General features: G+C 41.0%; 1 protein-coding gene across 2 annotated transcripts; it reads right to left on the minus strand.

Moving 5' to 3' along the window:
* On the minus strand, positions 1–20,920 carry gdf11 (growth differentiation factor 11). Of its 2 annotated transcripts, none has more exons than XM_020086789.2 (3): positions 20,357–20,920; positions 6,804–7,177; positions 1–3,314 (listed from the first exon to the last, which is right to left on the minus strand). In XM_020086789.2, exons 1-3 carry the CDS (start codon positions 20,769–20,771, stop codon positions 2,937–2,939), a joined length of 1,167 nt encoding a protein of 388 aa, XP_019942348.1. In that variant the 5' UTR covers positions 20,772–20,920; the 3' UTR covers positions 1–2,936. The 2 variants fall into 2 exon arrangements, with proteins under 2 accessions (XP_019942348.1, XP_019942347.1); XM_020086788.2 differs by having other exon boundaries at positions 1–3,317.
* Between the last annotated feature and the right edge of the window lie 268 nt (positions 20,921–21,188).

A 21,188-nucleotide genomic window follows, 5' to 3' on the forward strand; every position in this document is an offset into this window, starting at 1 on the left:
TAAGCTAAATAAATGATTTATTGTACAAAAGAAAGATGACAGTAAATAAACAACAAAAGGCAAAAATAACAATTGAACAGTTATTCATATGCACAACCATTAAACTACAAAGTTGGGGTGATTTTTTAGGTACACAAAGAACGGAGGAATGAAGGGGGGTAAAGTGAAAAAACATGAGAAGCGGTGAACCTGTCCAAAACATCATAAATGTCAACATTTGGGTAGGTATTTACATAGAGATTTTTTACTCTCATATATTTATATGAAAACACTCTCACACATACCAGTATACAAACACTACAATTCAAAACGCAACTTCTCAACAGCTTTAACCATTGTTAAGCCATAGATGTGGGCACAACTATTATTATATCATCATTATTAATATTATTATTATCATTATTATACTTATCATTATTATTGTTTATTTTGACCACACAATACCAGAGCCGCTACCACCAGTCACTCTGTCAATAATTCTATCTGAACCTGAGAGCAAGGGGACCCTGTGGTTTTCATCTACACTTTTTGGGGAAGGGGGGGCTGGGGCGTGGAGATCTTGTGGGTTAAATGTTTGCACAGATTAATCAATGACAAATTTTGAAAAGCAAGGTTTTCTTTTTAGAAGGCGAAAGTGAGGTAGACAGACTTTGAAATGCATTGTAATTCATATTAATAAATAGACAATTGACCTGTTGAATTATTTCCAACCACTGCCCCTAAACCAGCGTTTTCTCTCCCTTTGAAATGTTCTAGCATATTCCTGTGATCACAAAAGTTACAGCACATAACATGTCATCCTCTACTTTGGCTAACAATCCCTGGATACTCTTCCCCCATTCTCGTATGGGCTTCTTTCACTTAATATACACACAAAGGCAAAAACATGTCTATGCAAAACAGTCAACACGTTGTTTAAGTCAAAATAACGTTGTCTCTCTAACATGGTAACAGATTAAAGTTGGTGGGCGGGCCATTTCCAGTTAAAGCATTCTATGTTCATCGATCCAGACACTTAATACACACATGACTTATCACCCACAGCGGGCGAGGAGGCCTTTCAGGCCGCTGGCTCGGTACGTCCAGGTTCCAGATTGGATAGAAGAAGTGTGTGAGTGTATGGACAGGCCCCCGCTTCAGACAAAAGTCAGGAAAGCGTGATGGTATCAAAAAGAAGTGATAACCTCTCTACTTTATGGTTCATCACCAAAGCTTGAATAGCTTTTTTTTTTAAATCCTATTCTGTACAAGCTCTCTTGTGCTGGCAAAACACAAACAACACTTTTACTCCTAACGCCATGAACGTCCCATAGTGCAAAATTTATTGTTGGTAAGGTAGAGTGCCCCCAAAAAGGTTTTTGTACCCCTTTTTTAATATATACATATATAATTTATATATAATGTCAGAAGGCTCTTCCTTTATCCAACAGCATAGTGCTTTCGTTTACAACAAAAGGATATCTTTGCTTTGACATCCAGGAGACAAAGACAGACTTCAAGCATACTAATCTACACTGTGTTCAAGCACTAACAACATATTCTCCATGATGATGGTGATGATGGTGATGGTGATGATGATGATGATGATGATGATATAGCTGAGGTTGGGGGGCATTTCACAATGCAAATGTGTTGTCTAAACTTAAGTCAGCGGTTGAGTTACATTCTCTTGATTTTTTTCTGCATGTTTTTTGTGGTTTGTTGTGATTTATAAAAGCTATTATTCATCAGTACAGCACTGCAGTTATTTTTCTTTTTCTGAAACTAACAAAAAGTGACTTGACAGTGTATTCTAACAGAGTTGTGAACGCTGCTGTAAATATTTGTGTGTAAACATGTATTCAGAACACTTATCAAACTGATGCTCAATAACTTGTGTGTTTCATTACAGGTTAAGTTTAGTTGTGGATTTAGTATTTGTATTACATGCTCAGTCCCAGGCCTCTTCAAGTTACAGGACAGTGCATTTACTAATGTTTAAACATCTAATGTAAAAAAAATGAAGGAGTTGAAGTAAATTTTGTCAGGTTCTTGTCATCCTGCTGGACTCGCCCTCCTTCTCCTCCTCCTTTTTCCGTCTCCTCTCCCTTCAGAGTAATCTACATTATAGTTATGTGTCAAACTTGGTGTGCAAGTCAAACCTTAAGATCTGCATTTGTAGAGTGGCAGAAATGGCTACACTGACTTCATCTATCCACTTTAAAACCAAAAGACAAATGTAAGAAGGAAAAGGTTTTGTAGATGGACGAGAATGGTAGAGGGCATAGGTTTGGTTTTGGATCTCCTCATTGCTTCACATCCCTGGAGCACATCTCTAAATATCTCTAAACAAGGTATTGGATTTTTGCAAGTAATGGTAAAGTGATGGATTGTGAAAAAATTCTGATCATGCCCTTGTAAATGTTTTTGTCGATCAAATCTCACCTGTAAGTAAACGTAAAACACCACCTTCAGACTAAAACTGCTTTAAAAATCATATTGTAAAAGTAAAGTCTCCTGTGTCATTTCAACTCACTAACCTGGACATTTCACAAAGATGCCATGAAGAAACACACACGAACAAACAAACAAACAAACAAACAAACAAACTCTTTAACCCCCCCCTCAACAAAACTAACACAATCTATAACTTAGTTTTGTCTCATTTACCATTTTTCTGAAGCTGCTCCTCAAGTTCAACCTCTTTAAATTATTCATCGTGTTCTGTATTTCCATCAATCAGTCCCTTTTTAATTCACATGTCATTTATAACTTTGTTTTTTTTTTTTACAGTTAGAATCAATTTAATTACTAGAAAAATGGAGACCCAGTAGGATGTTTTTGTGAAATCTGGTGCTGAGGGGTGGGTTCTGGTGCCAGGGGAGAGCTCCGTAAGGGTTTTGGGTGGTTCGATGCAATGGTGACTGTACACAAGTGTGTGTCATCCCCCCCGCAGCCTAAGAGCAGCCACATCTATCCACCACCATCCCTGGGATCTTGCCATGGATGATCTGCTGCTTGTCATTGAAGTAGAGCATGTTAATGGGGGACATCTTGGTTGGGGTACAGCAGGGCCCTGCCGAGCCGCGGGGGTTAGCGTGCTGCACCAGGTGGGTGTGTGGGTATTTCTGCATGAACATGTACTCGCATTGGCCGGAGCAGTAGTTGGCTTTGTAGCGTTTGGGTGCAATGATCCAGTCCCAGCCGAACGCCTCGAAATCCACAGTCAGAGGGTAGCGACAGCAGCGAGACTCGGTGGAGTGCTCGTCGCAGTCCAGGCCGAGATTTCTGCGAGAACGTTTGGTCGTCTCGAGAACCTTTACTTCCAGGAACGGCTGCTGGAATCAGGGGGAGAAGGGGCAAGGCAAAAAGAAAGAGGTGGTTATAAGAGAACAACACCAGAGACATGGCTCACATATCAGCTATGGAAAAAAGCAACAAGTGACAACTAATCAATGTTTTTCAAAAATTCTGCCCACTGAAATTAATAACAACATCAATGTCTGTGAGTTGAGCTGGAATTTTGCTTCTCTTATATGTAGTGGGGTAATAATTTAAATCTTTGAGAAAATAGTAAAACAATCAGGAAGAAAATAAAAATCACCCTCTTTCCAGTGATGGTGTAAACAAACTACTACATCCATGAAACAAATGAGAACGAATTTGGAACCTGTCAAGTTGGGCATTAAATGATGAACATGGTGGTGGTAGCATGATGGTGAGAGTTGAGTGAAAGCTGAGAGAAATATTCCTGAAAGTAAACCTGACCTCTGACCAGGCCAAAGGTTCAGGTTAACAGGAGAACGAGCCTAAACACACAACCAAGACCACACAGGAGTGGCTCAGGGTAAAATCTGTGAATGTCCTTGACTGTCCAAGCCAGAGCCTCGACTTGTTAACACAATGAGAAAAACAATTTAAATGGCTGTCGACTGACTGTCCCCATTAAACTTGACATAGCTTGAGAACAAACGACAGAACATCTCCAGTCAAGCTTGTCATCATTCGCAAAAAAACCAAAAAGTTCAGTTTTCACTTTTAAATTGGTTGACAGAGTTTATATTAATAAGGGAAAATTGATTTACACAATTGAAGCACAAGGCTGCAACATAAAACATGAATAAAGTGAAGAGGTCTGAGTTCTTTCTGACTGCACTGTGAAGAAGACAACACATGTCATGTTTTTCTCAACTTATCATCAGATGTTCATGACTCAACCTGCCCAAACAAACTTGAGTCAGAATAGCATCTATCAAAGTCGGCCAACATTACAGAAGAAACAGAGGAAGTTTCCTCTTTGTCTCCCCTGCACGATATTTTGCAAAGTTTGTACAGAAGCTTTTCTCATATTGTTGCTTTGATTCTTTTCGTAAAACAGAAACAAGATTTAAAAACAACTGCTGTTCAACCCAAGCCTTTACAAGTTTTAAGTACTAAGTAATAATAAGAGTTATGATAATTACTATGCTGTTTCACACGGTCATAGCTTAATTATTAAATACAAGGTACTACTTACACAGATTCAGTCATTGTATGTCCTGGTACATTAATAGCACATATTACTGGTTTTCTATCATATCAGGTAGTTCACACACTAAGTATTAATAATAGGATTGATTATTAATAACCAATTCTAGATTATATAAAAACACAGCCCTCCCCCTGAGAACAGAGTAAACGAAACCAGACCCAAACTTTTAACCTTTCATCTCATTTTATAGCTCAGCCGAGTCAAAGCCAGGATCTGATCTGAGGAGTAACCATGACAATGCAACACAGAACAGTGATACAATAATTGTTTAGTTTTCAATCAGCCTCTCAGTTTACAGAGTGCATGATGTCAGGAAACAGAGGTTTGATATTCTCTGACCTACTCCAGCATTACTGAACCAAACTAAGCTGTTGAGAGTGACACAGACAAAAGCTTGAAACTGCTTAGAATTCACCATCATTTTTCATTAGGCTAAATAACTTCATTTGTCATGTTTAAAGTAGGAGCACAATGTGCTGTGTGAGCAGTGATTCAATGAGCACTGAGAAGAAACTGCTCTCTCCTGACTGATAGCTGACTCTGAGTGCTTGGTTTGATCCATGACCCAGGAGGTCATCTGCAGTCTAACATAACCTTGACCTGTGGGCAAAGCAAGCGGATCAAATATTTTACTCCATCATGTTTGTTTTACAAAGCCTTCCTCTCCCCACAGTGATTCCAGCTGGGCTTGAGCACAGTTTTTTGTGACGCATTCAAAAGAGGAAATAAGCTGAAAGGCCGTTGGGGGGAGACCATGTCAGCTTGGCCTTTAGGGCTTTTGTTGTAGAAAAAAAAAGACCCAGAGGATCAGGGAGAAGCAGAGTTTGACTCTTTCCTTGCTTGTTGTGTTTTGTTTTATTTTTGTGCACTTGCCTCGTGTTTTTGATCTCTTCCTTTTTATCCCGCTCAAGAATAATATTGCACACTGTGCACGCTCTGTGCTCCGAGGGCAGCGATTCATTGGCCAAGACACCAGAGCTGACCTCTGATATGTGTTGTGAAGATCTGACCCAAATGACCACTCGGTAAATATTTGGTGTTGCTTAACTGGGATGACTGGCCTACATAATTCAACATGGATGTAGTATGCATCTGTCAGTCGAAGCAACTCTGGGATTTCTAACTAGATTAATGGTTCACGGGTGGTTTTGCTTTGAGACTGAAGTTTGAACTCATCCGTGCAGCCCCATCCATTACATTAGACGTAAACGCAGCACTCAATCATGGAAAAAGAGAACCAAAGCAAATATGTAGGCCAAGGCAAGTGAGTTATGTTTTTCACATTTTAAGACTCTGGCATCTTCTCATCATGAGACAAAATGCACTGCAGACTGAGGAGAAAACCTTTCAGCATTCACTTTCAATACAAGAGATTTAATCAATATTTTATGTATGTATATATACATAAAAAAAGGATTTGTAAAATATGTGAATCAGTGTACTTTATCTTCTCTGATCTGAAGATGGGATGTGGTGATGAACACTGATTCAAACAAAGCAGCTGTGTTTTCACTGGACTGAAGTAAACATAGAGTGGTCACGTCCGTTGGATGGTAACAAGGAGAAAACTGTGTGTGGCTACTTCAGAATTATTCCTTGTCATTTTTGAGTCCTCCTCAAATAGTTCTTCAATATACTGTCACTGTGTTACACTGTTTGTGTGCCTGATGTTGTGTGAAGAGCTTTTTATAAACAGCCTTTGGTGCAGAGTGAAGTTAGAAAACTTATGCTTTTACATGTAAACTGCCCTGAAAGAGAGCAGGTCGTCGAATACCCCAAATTATGTTGTGCGTGATGTGATGTATGATAGAGAAAGATGCACTGTATGAATTTGTGTGTGAGTGGGTGGATGGCAAGAACTGTAAAGGGTTTTGAGTGGTTATTAAGACTAGAAAAGCTCTATATTCACTACAGATCGTTAACCAAATTAAGACAGTCTCACCTGGACTTCAGAAACAAAGTCCAGAAACCTGAAGCATTTGAAACTTTTAAAATGATGTAAATCGTTTCAAAATCTAATCTGAAACAAATATAAAAGCTAAAGGAGGCAGATGTTGTAATTAAACAGCAGAGGACTGATAGTAGAGGTGAATGTCCAGAGAGAAAATGGGAAGTGACACACAGGATGACATCAGTACCATCCTTCTTTTCCCCCATGACTATTAGTTTAAGTAAGTCTCAGTTAAGAGTATTTTTACACTAACATGATTTTAGCTGCACTCATTAGCATGAATATGAGCTGTGATGGAAGTGATAACCCCCCCGCCCCAGGGACAGGTCTGAGGGTCCTTACCAGTCCCTCCTCTCCGGGTCTCAGCGAGGTAACTGCCAGATCATTGCCGCTCTCGTCAAAGGCGTTGATGTCGATTCCCCAGTTGGTGTGTGGCTGTTTGAACCAGTTCTGCAACACATGCTTAAAGTCAATGCTCTGCCAGTGCCCCACTCTGGAGTTGAGCTCTATCTTCAGGGAGCGGATGCGGATGTGGCGGCTGCCCTGCTCCGTGACGGGCTTCAGTCGGAGGATCTGCAGGTAGACGGTGGAGGTCTGCTGCAGGGGCCGCAGGTACACCCACAGCTGGGCCTTCAGCACCTTGGTGAACATCAGCTTGGGGCTGAACTTGAAGAAGCAGCAGCTTGGCTTCCCGTTCACCTGCACCAGTGGCTCAGCTGTGGAAAAAGCACAGGTTAGAGTTACACTTGTGATGTATGTGACGTTTACTGTATATACATATATATATATATCACTGAGATAATCATCATTCAATAGACACTTAAACTGCAACTTCCCTGTTTCATATTTAACGTTTCTTCTCATCTCATAAAATCACAACACAACCCTATAACAATTTAATTCTAAATCACCAACACAACAGGAATTGTTTTGTCACTACAGCCACAGAGCGACTGAATGGGTTGAGAAACATGTTTAAAAGCTGGAAAGGACAAACCACATCACAGATTAACTGAAATCATATTGGGCCACATTACTGAAAGATTGAGCGCCCTCTAGGAGAATGAAGTGAGGCATTTAAATATAAAATAATATACTCAAACAGAAAAATGTCTCTTTTCAGTCATCATACTTTACAAAGAGAAAAGTTTAGTTACTGAGTTTTTAACCAGGTTCTTCTATGAACTACTGTGCAAATTTCACAACAATATTCTGCTTGAAATGAGAGTCTGTGGTCAAGGCAGGTATCTTAATTGTTAATGAATAGTCTTTGTGATTTCCTTGATTTTTGTGAGGTCAAATCTCCCCACAGTGATGTCCAGCTGCTGATGAATTAAAGCAGGAAGCAGGTAAACTTCATGGTTTGACAACAGTTCTCTGAAGTAAGATGATGAGAAACAATCTGGACTGAAAACACTGTAGTTTTTATGACAGAGCAGAACGTTTAAATGGAGCTGTGAACAGAGTTGTGACTGTTCGGGAGGCAGAGGGCACAGCTGCAGTTATTTGGACTCTTCAACTTCTCAAGATGTGTATGTGTTCCACACACTGATCATGAAATAAAACACCACCGCAGCTCCGATACATGATCACACTTTCTGTGTGTGACTCAAATGGATGAATTGAGAAGGAGTGTGCAGAGTTTGTAGCTCAACAATGGGATGGTGGTTATTTTCCAGATGTAATCCCAAGTGTCTTGTTCTGTGATGAACATTACTTACCTCGGCAATTCAGCCTTTTCCGTTTGTTTCTCAGGGAAAAACTATTTATCAGATTTCCATGAAACTTGATGGAAGGATGGAACATGGAGCATCGATCAAAGAGGCAGATCCATGAATTATTTCCATCACATTGTGAGATAGTGGGGTTTTCTTTTTACATTTTTAACAATTTCCCAGTGAAGAATACAGAGATTGATAAAATATATCAGGCATATTTTTGAAATGATATCTATGAGTCAGTACAATTTGGCGCGGCTTTGGCGGAGGTGTGCCCATTAGTGTGTGCCATTCCAGTTATAGATTTGAAAAACTTCACATATTTTTCAAGTCTGATTCCATTTATGCCACAAAAAAAGAATCCAAGTCAAACAAAGAAAAGATTTACCCAGTTTACCCACCAACTGTTCTATGTCTACATGTGAGTCATCTGTTATCTTATGTGCACATGATGCTGTTGTTTGATGTCAGGTTACGTTTGTGATTACATCCTAGTTGGAAAACAGATACATTTGCATATTAAAACAAGGATCAGTAATGGTGGCCAGTAACCAGATGGTAACCTTAGATTCCCCTGGGTCAATCGTAATGAAATGGTCTCTACCTCCACATTGCAATTCCCCAAAATTTAAACATCTTAAGTTTTTTAGTGGCTCTCCCTCCTCTCTTATTTGGGGATTATGGGTTATGTCAAAGAGCACAAGGCGTCTCCTCATATCGTCAGATTTATTCCTGTCATGATCCTCAGAGCTGGTCTTTCTGTGATGTGCACCACATGTCAAATCTGCACATGGTTCATTTACATAGACCTCACTCTGATATAATGACACCCATCCATTGCATTCATACATTAATTTCCATGTAAAGCGTTCATTTATTAAGGGAAATTTATTCTGCGTCTATCTGGCATAATAATTTGCCAACTGAGTACAAAAGAATATTTAATCTGCCCATTTTCTCTGAGCATATTTGACATATTCCAACTCCAGTTTTGAGGAAATCAACATCTGTGTTCTGTTTTTTATCTTGAAGAGGAATGTTGTTGCTCCATCGTTTGAAGAAATAAGAGAAAAAAACTAAACTGCATGGACCTGTCAATCACTGCTAAATCTGAGGTTGCTCGGGCAACCTGCAAATGCTTCCTGGGTCAAAAGGTTATTTGGCACCTCAGCCTAGTTAAGAAATGGGATCAGGGGTCAAAACCGTCAGCCTCTTTACATCTCAGGGGTGCTGGGGAGGGGCAGGCCCTAATAGCCAGATTGAGTTTGAAGGTCAAGGTCGACCTTATGGCAATGGTAATATGTCTTTCTTCACAACACGCCTTTTCACCAGAGAATCATTTGAAATCTCAGAGACACAACAGCACTGAATCAGCCACAGTTTGTTTTTGTTTTGATAAGGGTGGAGATTCTCCAGCCAATAGTGGACTGTTTATAAAACCTCAGTTGACCAGGAGGTAACACTGTACCAAGTTGTTTTCTTTTTACACTAAACAAGTGTTGTAATTGAATTATGCTCATGCATTGAGGGATATGAATTCACAGAGGTACAGATGGACTATCCATTAGAAGAGTCCAGGGCAAACGTTGAATAAGGGCCAAGCCGGGGACAGACGTGGTCCTTCAGCCTGTATTTTCCAGGGACAGTCATTAGTGAGTGTAAATTATACAGTGTCTCACGCTGGACAAACAATATGTCAATGTTCCTTTTGGTGGGTTGCTGGGGTCACAGCAATTAACGTGGGCGGTGTTGTGTTCGCTCATCAGCACAAAACTGGGAATGAATGATTCTGCAGTTAGCGTTGGGGTTTACTTGTTATTACTACTTTTTGTTTTGTTGTTTTGAATGGCTACAAATGGGGACAGATACACATGGCTCTTCCTCAGCAAACTATTTCACTGCTTTTGCGGAGTTCTTGGCGGAGGCTGAGGCCTGTCTTGAGGAGGAGTAATCTGAGAAGCAGGGCCCGTGTGCCGTGATCCCTGGTTATTAAACACACCTGCACAACATATGAGCTATGTCATTTTAAACAATGAGTGCATTGATAGGCAAAATCAATTTATGCCTTTATGGATCCTTGTAAGTGCACAAGTAAGCGGCAAAGCGTGGAGGACAAATGCCTGCAGCTTTATTACAGCCCACATCTTGGCAGAGCTCTGCACTTGTGCAAAGGCGAGCTTGTAAAGAACAGAACACTGACGGGATATTTAATCCTCCTACCTAACCTAACATCGCTCCAGCTCCAATAACACGCTAACGTTGGAAGAGGTCATAATTTAGCTGGAGCTGCAGTTTTTATAGCTTAATTTCCTGAACAATTATTTTAGTTATAGCTCTTTGCTGTAACACTCTAATTTCAATCTGCAGTAAGGACAGAAATTCAGATTTTGTGTTCAGCCCCACCTACTGGAGCAACGGAACCTTTCTCCTCGACCATGCGGATAATGATAGAATCGTGCTTCTTTACAGTAAGAAGTAAGAAAACAAGTAAAAACCAGGAGAAGTGTGCAGTGTGATGTGTTTTTTTCCAAGAGGAAACAGGCTTGTTTGCTTTTCCTCCGCATGTTTCCAGCCTACTTCATTATTACAGCAGCTTATTTCCCTGTGGTATAATTGCAGCATATGCGGCGCATGAATTTTACTGCCAACACCCAGCAGGCCTGCAGGTGAGCCTATCAAACATCTGGTGGATTCCCTGGGTACCTGTGTCCCAGAGTTAGCCCACAGCCTCCTATACATGCATGTAAAGGGAAACATATACGATATAAGGGTTTATTCACCGTGCCATCTGTCCGCTTTGATGCATCCGTAGGCAGTTTTTTAGTTGAATGTTTTTAGTAAAACTGTTGAAAAGAGATGGAGAGAAGAAGTTATAAAAGTTATAGAAGTCACATGTTACCAGCAAGTGTCTAAAAATGTTATATTATGTGATAAAAATAGCAGAAACTTTACTGAGAAAATAATAGATAGCATGTAAGGAACCGACAGAGCAACCTCACTGTATTTACTCAAAAGAAATCTCTCAACTTAATAACACAATCATCACAATATAAAAAAAAACAAGCTTAAATTGTTGGTTGAAAATATGAAAAGGTTGCCTTTAATGTTTTATAAGCTTGTTAGTTTAAACTTTCTTTCTCAAAGATCAGGCAACAAAAAAAAATAGGCTACTGGATGAATTTGCTTTGCAGTGACTGATGACCGGTTGGATGATTTTACAGATTAGCTATGGTTTATCACAGATGTGTTCAGCTTCCTCACTTTTTAAGAGAAAAAAAAGATTTCATTGAGGTTCACTTTTTAAAAAAAATCCAAACTTGCGACCTCGAGACTTGGACTGTCGTGTGCGTGTGTTGTATACATGTGTTGTATACATGTGTGGTAACATATGCCAATCAGGTGAAAAAAGCCAGCTAAAGTGGGGTGGGGAGAGAAATGGTCATCCATTGTTAATGTCCAAATGGATAATGCATAATGGTATAAACCTAGATAGGAGTAACATTTGCATATATATATCTATATTTTCTTTTCTTAATGGGAAATGCAAATGTGCCATTTTGTGGTGAGTGTGTGTTTGGGAGCCTTCATGTTGAATAAATGTGACTCTAGGGTATCCCCACGCACCTCGGCATATTAATCATCGTGACACGTTCACGACCCTTCTAATAAGACAGGGGCCACAGTGCACCCCCTCAAACATCCCTTCCCACCCCAGCCCCACTCCCTCTTTGTCCCTCGGCCACTCCCAAGGGACGGGAGAGGGTAGTGGGGGAGGCCAGGCTCGAGCTGGGGTTGGACGGGGGGGTGTGTGAAGTTAGACCCCCTCATTCAGAAGCTGTCCCCTGGGACAACGGCAGGCACAAGACTCCTATTAGGACTGAGCACAGTAGCCCCCCAGGAGCAACAAAAGACACCTCCTAATGCTCCCTGTTCTAGTTCAGCGAACACACACACACACACACACACACACACACACACACACTCACACTCACACACACACACAGAAACATGCATCTGCACATAAACACGCACACGAGCTCTAAACTGACTGACATCAGCAAATAGACTCAAAGCTCATTGGTTTTAGTGTTTGGGGTTATATATGATGTATTATAAGGGGAATGTCTGCGAACATCTCCAGCAGGACGGGGACAGAGCGTGAAAAGAGTGAGCGTGCAGTGAACTGCAATAAGGTGGACAGCTGGACAGCAGGAAGCATGCTGAGGTCTCAGCGCCTGTGTTCGTGTGCATCCACACATACATGCAAGACGTTAATGTCAGAGGACAATGCTCTGCTCTGCCTCCAAAAGTTAAAACCAAAAACTTTTTACTTATTTCAAACGAGCAGATCTCTCGGTTCTGAGCAATATCACAGATCGGACTCATTTGCTGCTGCACAATATTTTTTTCAGGACTCATCACAATTCAGCATCACAATCAAGTACTTGGAAAACATAACAGATGAAGAAAACATAACAGATGAAACTCTAAAACAACTTGAAACAAATGATTTATTATAGTTAAAGACCATCAGTGCCAACAGCTCTTGTGGAAAGGCTTCACCTACTGAATTATATCTACATAATGCTTTTGAAAGGAAAAAGAAAGACAATGCAACTCCATTCATTTATGGAACAAGTTGTGTTAACTATAGGATTTGGGGTTAACTCAAATTAAATACAAAAAAAGTAAAACCTCTGTTTAATGTTGTTTGCATTGTGATGATTTTCCCCTGCACATGTATCTATCAATATATTTTTACTTTTGATTAAGTTAACCAAAATGCAATGTGATAAAAACAGCTAGTGTTGAAACACTTGCACATTCATACAGGAAACTTTAGAACTTTTATATAAATGCACACAGAAGGACATGTGATAGAAACACACGCAGCCTGTTACTATGTCTCTGAATGTGGTGATAATATGCTTTTTGCCTCAACTGACTGTTGTTTACTGGATTGCACAATTCATCTATTGATTCACTTTATAAAACTAAAGAACAATATTTAAACCCACAGTCAGCTTGTACTGCTCCAGTGGTCAAATACCCTAATTTTGTTGGTTAGACAGTAATAATGTTTTATGCTGCCATTCCCAAAGATGGTCATGAGCTAACTGTAACAGAAGACATGAGTCCATTAATGAGTCAGGGGACTTAGTTCAGATGTCTGAAACAACAGCAGGAATGAGAGGACTAAAAATTGTAGAAGTTTTCAGATAACAGAGATTACTAGTAAAGAAGCAAAGCAAATATATTCAACGAGGCAATATAAGAAATAAAGCAATCGGTCTTCAGCCTTGATTTAAAAGAACTAAGAGATGCAGCAGATCTACAGTTCTCTGGGAGTTTGCTCCAGATATGTGGAGCTTAGGAACTGAACATGTTTAGTTTTGACTCTGGCGACAGAACCTACTGACTGCTGACTCTTGATTGTTCTTCTCCATAAATGACAAATTCAGTTTCATCTTTGTTTCATTCAAAATAATTCAGGCACATCCAACTGTTGATTTGTTCATTGAATTTACTGAGAGCTTCTATAGGAGTATAGTCCTCTGGTAATATGGTCATGTTTGTCATTTGCATGATTATGGTAACATATCTTTGTTTTCCAAAATTTGAGCTGGTGGGAGCATGTAGATGTTGAAGAGAAGAGGCCTCAGAATGGAGTCTTGGTGAACTCCATGTCATTTTTGTTTCACTCAGATGTACAATTACCAACTGACAATCAACTATGAAAGATTATTTTAGAAGAGAGGATTTATGAGTTATATGAGAACGTGGAAGTAAAGAGGAAGTAAGTTCTCTGTTTCAGTTCTTTTATGGGACCTATATATTTTTTTCTTTTTCTCTCTCTATTATTATTTAACTCTTTTAATAACATGAAGGTTTTAATTTCCTATGGCGGCAGCTATAGTGGATCCTGACTTCTCTCTTCTCTTATTTGTAAAGTAAACCCCATGAACACAGTTTTTTCTGTGAAAGAAATGCTAAATGAGAGATAGTTCTGAATTAAACAGGTGTGCCTGTTCCACATTATAACATGATACAACAACACGCTGTAAAAACACTGGATAACAAACGTTGGTTGTTGATACTCAGTCTTAAGTCAAACATCTGTAATAAACAAGTTAAAAAGGTCTTTATACAGAGAAAATCACAAGATTGCAGCTGAAACTAGAGTTCCCAGTCATGAACACAGCCAATTGTGTTTTGCTGGAGATCTTACAACAAAACTAATGTGAGAATTTTGTCCCCATGCCACTCAAGCTATTGACATAGTACACAACTTTAGATACGATACAACCAAAATAATACAAACACCTAACTCACGATCACAGTTATGCAAATGCCGCCCACATTTATGTATTTGATTCACGGCAATGTTGCCTTATACTCAAAGTCTGAACTCAAAAGCTAATTCTCTCTGTCTTTTGCCACAGCGAACATCTTCAGCCCCTCAGGCAACGTTTCAGTCCAAACTCAACATGGAGAGGCACCATTGAGTTATTAGGCTCCATGTGGCTGCAGTGAAACTCAAGGATACATAGGACAATGATGATCAACACAAGCAGGTGGTCACTCAACATATCAAGTCCATTATACACGCCAAACTTCCATCCTGCATCCTTCTATATCTGTGTTTTCCCTTTTGTGTTCAATGTCTTTTACATCTTGTGAGCTGCGTCCAAAAGCATGTCCCTGTGCAGTATGTCATGTGGGAGAGGTGATCAATATTATAGTTATCATAGTATTGTAGCTCAACCTGAAACTATACTCTTGAACTGCATGAATACATATACTTATAATAATATTGATGTGTTTCGTCACTTTAAATGCTCAAAACGTCCCATATTTCGGTTTCTCAACAAAAAAAAATCCCTCAAGAACCCAAATCTGTCAGAGCCTGAGTTTCTCTAAAGACAAAGTGATGTGGCCACGTTGTGCTACTTTCTATGCAACATGAAAATATCTATCGTTCCCCCTTTACGAGCTTCTCTTGATCCATCTGTGCTTGTACATTATATAAATCAAACCCTGCTCTTGTCCCTAAAGAAATCACTTCGACTGTGCATTTTCATAATGAACTTCCTGGAGTGATGTGGGTACGGCAGGCAGAAAACACAACCACAGGTGATAAATCTAGTGAGAAGCTGCTCTCCTTTGCACAGAGAAGAGGCTAATTAAATTTTCATGTAGATAATCATGAGCTAATCCACTGTTAATTGTGCCTCTTTCCAACACAGTGGCTCCCTCATGGGATCCAACATTATGCCCATGCAGCATTTCCTTTGCTTAAACGCCTCTTAGATTTAATGGACTCTTCCATAAAATGATCCTCAGCAGCTCCTCGCACACGACCACACAAAGCTTGAACGCATCCATCAACAATAATCCCCTCAATGATCTCCATTTTATCTTTTCACTCCCCTCCTCCGCCTCCTCCTCCTCCTCCTCCTCACTCATGTCCCTACACAGGGCTTAATTACTGGCCTGAAGTAATTATATTCCTTTATTAGTGAAACATAACATCTGTTTCAGGTCTCTTTAATTGTACCTATAAAACCCTTCCATGATTTCTGTCCCTTTAGGATAGAACTGGGCTGCTTGTTGCTCCCTGCGGACTCCCTGCCTTCTTCCCTCTAAGCCTCCCCCTTCATACCCGCAGCATGAGCCCCAGCGCACCTAACTCAATCACACTCTTTGACATCCTTTAAAGAAGCAACGAGGATCTCGTCAGCAGATACACACAGTGACAGAGAAAGCAGGAATCAAATTATTACTGCACAGCTATGTCCACATTTTGTGCAGTCTTGCATCCCTCCTCCAAACTTCTCAGGGTTGTATTTTTGGTAAAAGCATGCATTAATTCCAAAGCAACATATTCCCAAATGCCAAAAGAAAAGGCCGGCTGCAGGGACTGGTACACGGGAGCGTGGGAATAAGGGACGGAGGGTGGAAGGAGTGAGATTCCTGAGGTCCTGGGGAAATTTTGTCCCTGTATTAATAGACTTTAGTCCCTTTGAAATTTTATTAGCCATAAAGTTGACAGTATGTTGTGCAATTTCTACAGTCCTGTAGACCTTTCTTCTTTAAGTTTTTACTCCTATTTAAACAAACCAGTCGTGCCCTGGTGTCCAAACAATTCAACACCAAAGTTTATCTTTCCCTCAACTGATGCTTGCAACTACACAGGGAGAACAGGTGTCATCGTCAAACTGAGACCTCCATGGAATAAATAAATCTATAAAGGCCTCACATAGTCATTCCAGCAAACACTGGCCAGTGAGTTGAAGACAGTCCGACTTTGCTGCTCTGTCCTTTTAGCGCTCTCCCTCTTAATTTTTATGGTTCCTGCACCTTCAGGAAATGACCCTTTTATAGGGTCAACACTATAAAAGACTTGTTTTTTTGTGGGAGTGGTTAGTAGATGGGTGTGTGAGTGAGCGTGTGTGTGTGTGTGTGTGTGTGTGTGTGTGTGTGTGTGTGTGTGTGGGGGATAAGTGTTCAAGTTACTACCGGTTCGTCTTTGCTGCCAAAGAAAGAGACCCGATGAGGTTAATAGTCTCCTCTTCCAATATATCACATAGCTGTGAACTCTGTGACCCTTTTTGTCAATAGGAGAACTTTTCTCTGGAGTGTGTGTGTGACTGTGTGTGTGCATGTGTGTGTGTGTGTGTGTGTGAGAAAGAGAGAGAGAGCATCCTTTGGCATCTACACGAGTGTGCACATGTGGAAATTTGTACATTGAAACCTTTACATGTGCAGAGATGTTAATTTTATTTACTCCAGAGATGTGTAAGCCTGTGCTTGAAGTGAATGTGCCATCTTAGCAGAATTACATAATCTTACCAGTATAGCACTTTGTTATGGCCTACACAAAGTCACGTGGACGAGGCAAAATGTGGGTAAAAAACTTACGTTTCAGACATTTCGAGAGTAGCTGAGCTGATCACAAGAAATGTTTCCAAAGTGATCTTCATTATCTCTAAGGCTCATTTTTGAATTCTATTGAGAATAAAGTGTTTCTCTGCAAACAGTCACTGATTTTCACATTGTGGCCACACTGATATGTCCTTTTGCAGGAATGAAATTCAAACTTGGAATAAAGTCTGGTAAAGAGGGTAAGCCAGTGCTGCTCTCTGCTGGATTCTCTGTTACTGGACAATCTCAAAATTATTGTCATAGCAAACAAATTATCCCACAGCAGAAATCAAGAATATACAAAAAACTGCTCATGAACAAGTTGTGACCGTCAGTGATGATACAACCACAAAGGCAGTGATCCATGTCAACAGAGGTGCAACGGTTCCTTTAAATGCTACTTTTCATACGCTCCAGGAGAACAATTATCAACTATTTCCAGTTATTTCTTGAAGTGAAAAAAATGTGCATTCAGTCAGCATCAAAACAAACAGAGAGAGACTGAGGGACAGAAAGGAGGAGAAGGTCAGATGGCAGAGGAAGGTCTGGTCGAAACGTCTTGGAAAGGTGACAAATGGGAGACTAGTGGGGTCCAATCCTCACCCCACCTCTGGCAAAACAAAACCAAGCTCCAAAATACACACACTGCTCACACGCTCGCCACAATGACACACATACATCAACACATACAAACTCCACACATCAGTATTTGCATATATATGTTCATTCAAACAGATTAGTTAATAAGCAGTCAACACTCATTCCCTGCTAGAAAATGACCCTGATAAACTGAGCTAATAAATTGAGCCATTTTTATGTGCGAACAGCAATCGGAGCCGTTACCTACACAACGCACTGTATGTGGGGAGATGTTTCAGAACATAAAGTGCTGCACTATGATATAAATAGCTGTACTTTTCCATGAAATTTCATAGTAATTAGAGACCAAGAAGCATGGACCCTCTCAACCCCCACTGCGGCACCCACGTACCTTGAGTGAATACTAAGAAGCAACTCTGGCACAGGTCCAGTTCAGTATGTACTGTGTGAACCCACATGGCCCATCAAAGGCAGTGTGCACGACCGTGAAAGGGTGATTGGGTTCGAGGTGCGCAGGGAATAGTGTTTGAAGTCCTCCTTCTATCAGAGAGACAGAAAAAGGCACTTTTAATCCTGTGGGATCACTAAGGCGCCACAGGCAAAAAAGAGATGCACTCATTCTCTCAACTCTTCCATGAGTACCGGAGAAAAAGGAGAGAGGGAAAGAGGGAGAGAGGGAGAGAGGAAGGCTAACGGGGAGGAATGTGTGGGCGGGGTGAGATTGTGATGATGTGTGTGTGTGTATATTGTACAGATGATAAGAACTGCAGCTGACATAAAGAAATGAGACATATAGAACATGAAAGGAAAAGCTGTAACATGAGATACAGCAGTAAAGTCAGTCATTACCTCCTCAGAAACATGCACTTAGCCAGCATCATCCACAATACCTTTCCTCTGGCTAGAGAGGGTATCCAATCACTTTGCATGGTCTTCTGTGTGTGTGCGTGTGGTTACTGTGTAGATGATGTGTGAGTTTCATCTTGTCTCTATTTACAGGTGCAGATGGAATAATCCAATATGGGGCTGATGTGCTCATCAGAGAGATCACAGCATGTTATTACAGAAAATCTCTGTTGTCAGATTGAATCACGTATGTACCCTGAGTGTTTGTGTACGAGATAGACAGATAGATAGATAGAATGATAGATAGATAGATAGATAAATAGACAGAAAGGATACAATGTTTAAGTTGTCGACAAGATTTTGCAAGGACAGTTTTGCAGGTGGTATTTGAAAATTATTTTAAAAAAAATGCAGGAACAGAAATGATTCAGATGACCTTTAACCCTACAGTTACAAATGTCCACTGATGTTTTTTGTCTGTTGTAGTCACAGAGACAGGTGGGAGGGTGATCGCATTGTTATACGATGAGATATTAAAATACACCTGGACCAATGCATTCAAAATATAAAGTTATACAAATGGTACACCCACTACTTCAACCCACTAATCCAAATAGATAGGACAAATGACAACTCAAAGGCAGAATTTTTACAACATACATATGATTTTGCTAAGAGTTTCGCAAGTGGTATGTAAAAATAATCAAGATCATAACTATTTACAACTAAATCTAACGATAGATAGATAGATAGATAGATAGATAGATAGATAGATAGATAGATAGATAGAGATTTTTGTTCAGTCATGGAGTAAAGGGAGAACAAACAGATGATTTGGAGTGTGTTTCCTCCGCCTTGTGCAGAATATATTACGTGTGTAAATGTTGTTGAACCCCGCAATTCTGCAGGAAAAGGTCACACACTCCCCTCGACACTAAGTGATTCTCTGTCTTTGTGTACTCGTGGTGGAAAAAAAACGAGCTGCGCCTATAAACTTCGCATTTAAAAGGCAAGTGCGGCCGAGGGGGGCCGCTGCATGAGGGGAACAATAGCAGCTTTTTGGACACACTTTTTCTCACTGCGATGAACAGCAGGGAAACCGGTAGAGGCTCCTATAAAAGAGCGATAGAGCACAGCTGCCAGGGTTCAACAGTAATTTTATAAAACGTCTCCAAGGGCCCCGGCCTGCGGTTTATCTGTGGATTTATGGGAAATGAGAGGGCAAGCAAATTGTCAGGGGGCAATAATCGCAGGGCCTCATGCACGACGTGATCATAACTCCAGAATTTAGGGGCTTTTATGCAAAGCAGGACATAAAGGCTAAAAGTGATGCAAGTGCCAAATGCTGCATTATCATTAATAATGCACTTGACATTCAAGCGGCTGTGACGCGCGTTTAGCATCAAAAATATGATCTGGAAGGGTAGAAAAGTTTGGACATGACAGCAGGATGGTGCACGAGCAGCTAAATAGTAAGGACTCAGCCCTCCATCAGCATCCTCATCATCATGAAAACAAAAGTTCATCGGGCATATTGGAGCTGTCTTTCTCAGGGTGACGAGGCTCTTGCTGCTAAGTATTGATTGATCAGCTCCAGGCGTAATCCCTATTTTGACGGCCGTGACCAACAGCTGACCAGAGCCATTTGTCTAATTTCATCAGTCAAACACAGAGTGGAGCCACCACCGTTCTCAACGTGAAAAAGTATGTTGGCACACTGACTTGACTTGAACCTATCTGCTCCACAATTACGCACACGACGCATTTGGGGACAATATTGTTGGGGGGTTATAAACGACTACTCACGCTCAGAGGCCATGGTGATCACGGACTCCGTGGTGGCGTGGTACTCATCCTCCTCCATAAACTCATCCTGGGACGACGCGTCCCCCTGGAAGTCGTGGTGGTCCAGGAGCTGCTGGAGCGGAGGCGCCTTGGGCAGCAGCTGGTTGACCACCTCACGGCTGATGTTGGGCGCCTGCTTCAGACGCAGCTTGCTCAGGATCTGGGACTTGATGGTCTCCAGCCTCAGCACTTTGCTCTGCTCCCTCCACACGCATGCGGAGCACTCGTGGGCACCGGCGTCCTCGTCCAGCAGCGGCAGCCCGGCATCCGTGGGCGTCTCGCTGGCAGGAGGCAGCAGCAGATTGGGCTCGTCGCTCCCCGACTGTCCCAAGGAGATGAGCACCATCAAGCACAGCAAGAAGTTGTACCTCGGCATGACGATGCGCGGACACCAGGCAACGCAACTTTTTCTGTTATTTCTCTGCTGTGTTTTACTCCCTTGGTCCTGTTATATCCTCTGTCTCGGATGTGCGCCGTTCCTTGCCTTATCCTACCAAAGGCAGGGAACCAGTGACATGCGTCTAATCCAACACGCTCAGCCCAAAGTTGCTGGTTTTTTGCAGCTGAAGCCTTTGCAATAAATTCTCCCAAAAAAAAGCAAGAAAAGTGCGTTCCAGTGTTTCTCGGTACAGGCTGTTTGGATTGAAAGTGAACTAATTATCTTTCTGATGCATGCACAGCCTGCTCACTTGTAGTAGGATATAGGCTCTATAATGGCTGTTTTGTGGGTCTCCTGTACAATTTAGTCCGTGGAGGTGTGTGAATGTTCAGAAGTGTCACTGAAGAATGTGCA

The sequence above is a fragment of the Paralichthys olivaceus genome, chromosome 2 (assembly GCF_024713975.1).
Source record: "Paralichthys olivaceus isolate ysfri-2021 chromosome 2, ASM2471397v2, whole genome shotgun sequence".
NCBI classification, from domain to species: domain Eukaryota; kingdom Metazoa; phylum Chordata; class Actinopteri; order Pleuronectiformes; family Paralichthyidae; genus Paralichthys; species Paralichthys olivaceus.

Coding starts and splice junctions, on each gene's coding strand:
- gdf11 (XM_020086788.2), bottom strand. CDS start 20,771: ATGCCGAGGTACAACTTCTTGCTGTGCTTGATGGTGCTCATCTCCTTG. Junction 7,178..20,356: donor GATCACCATGGCCTCTGAGC/GTGAGTAGTCGT, acceptor CTTTTTCCACAG/CTGAGCCACTGGTGCAGGTG. Junction 3,318..6,803: donor GACCCGGAGAGGAGGGACTG/GTAAGGACCCTC, acceptor CCCTGATTCCAG/CAGCCGTTCCTGGAAGTAAA.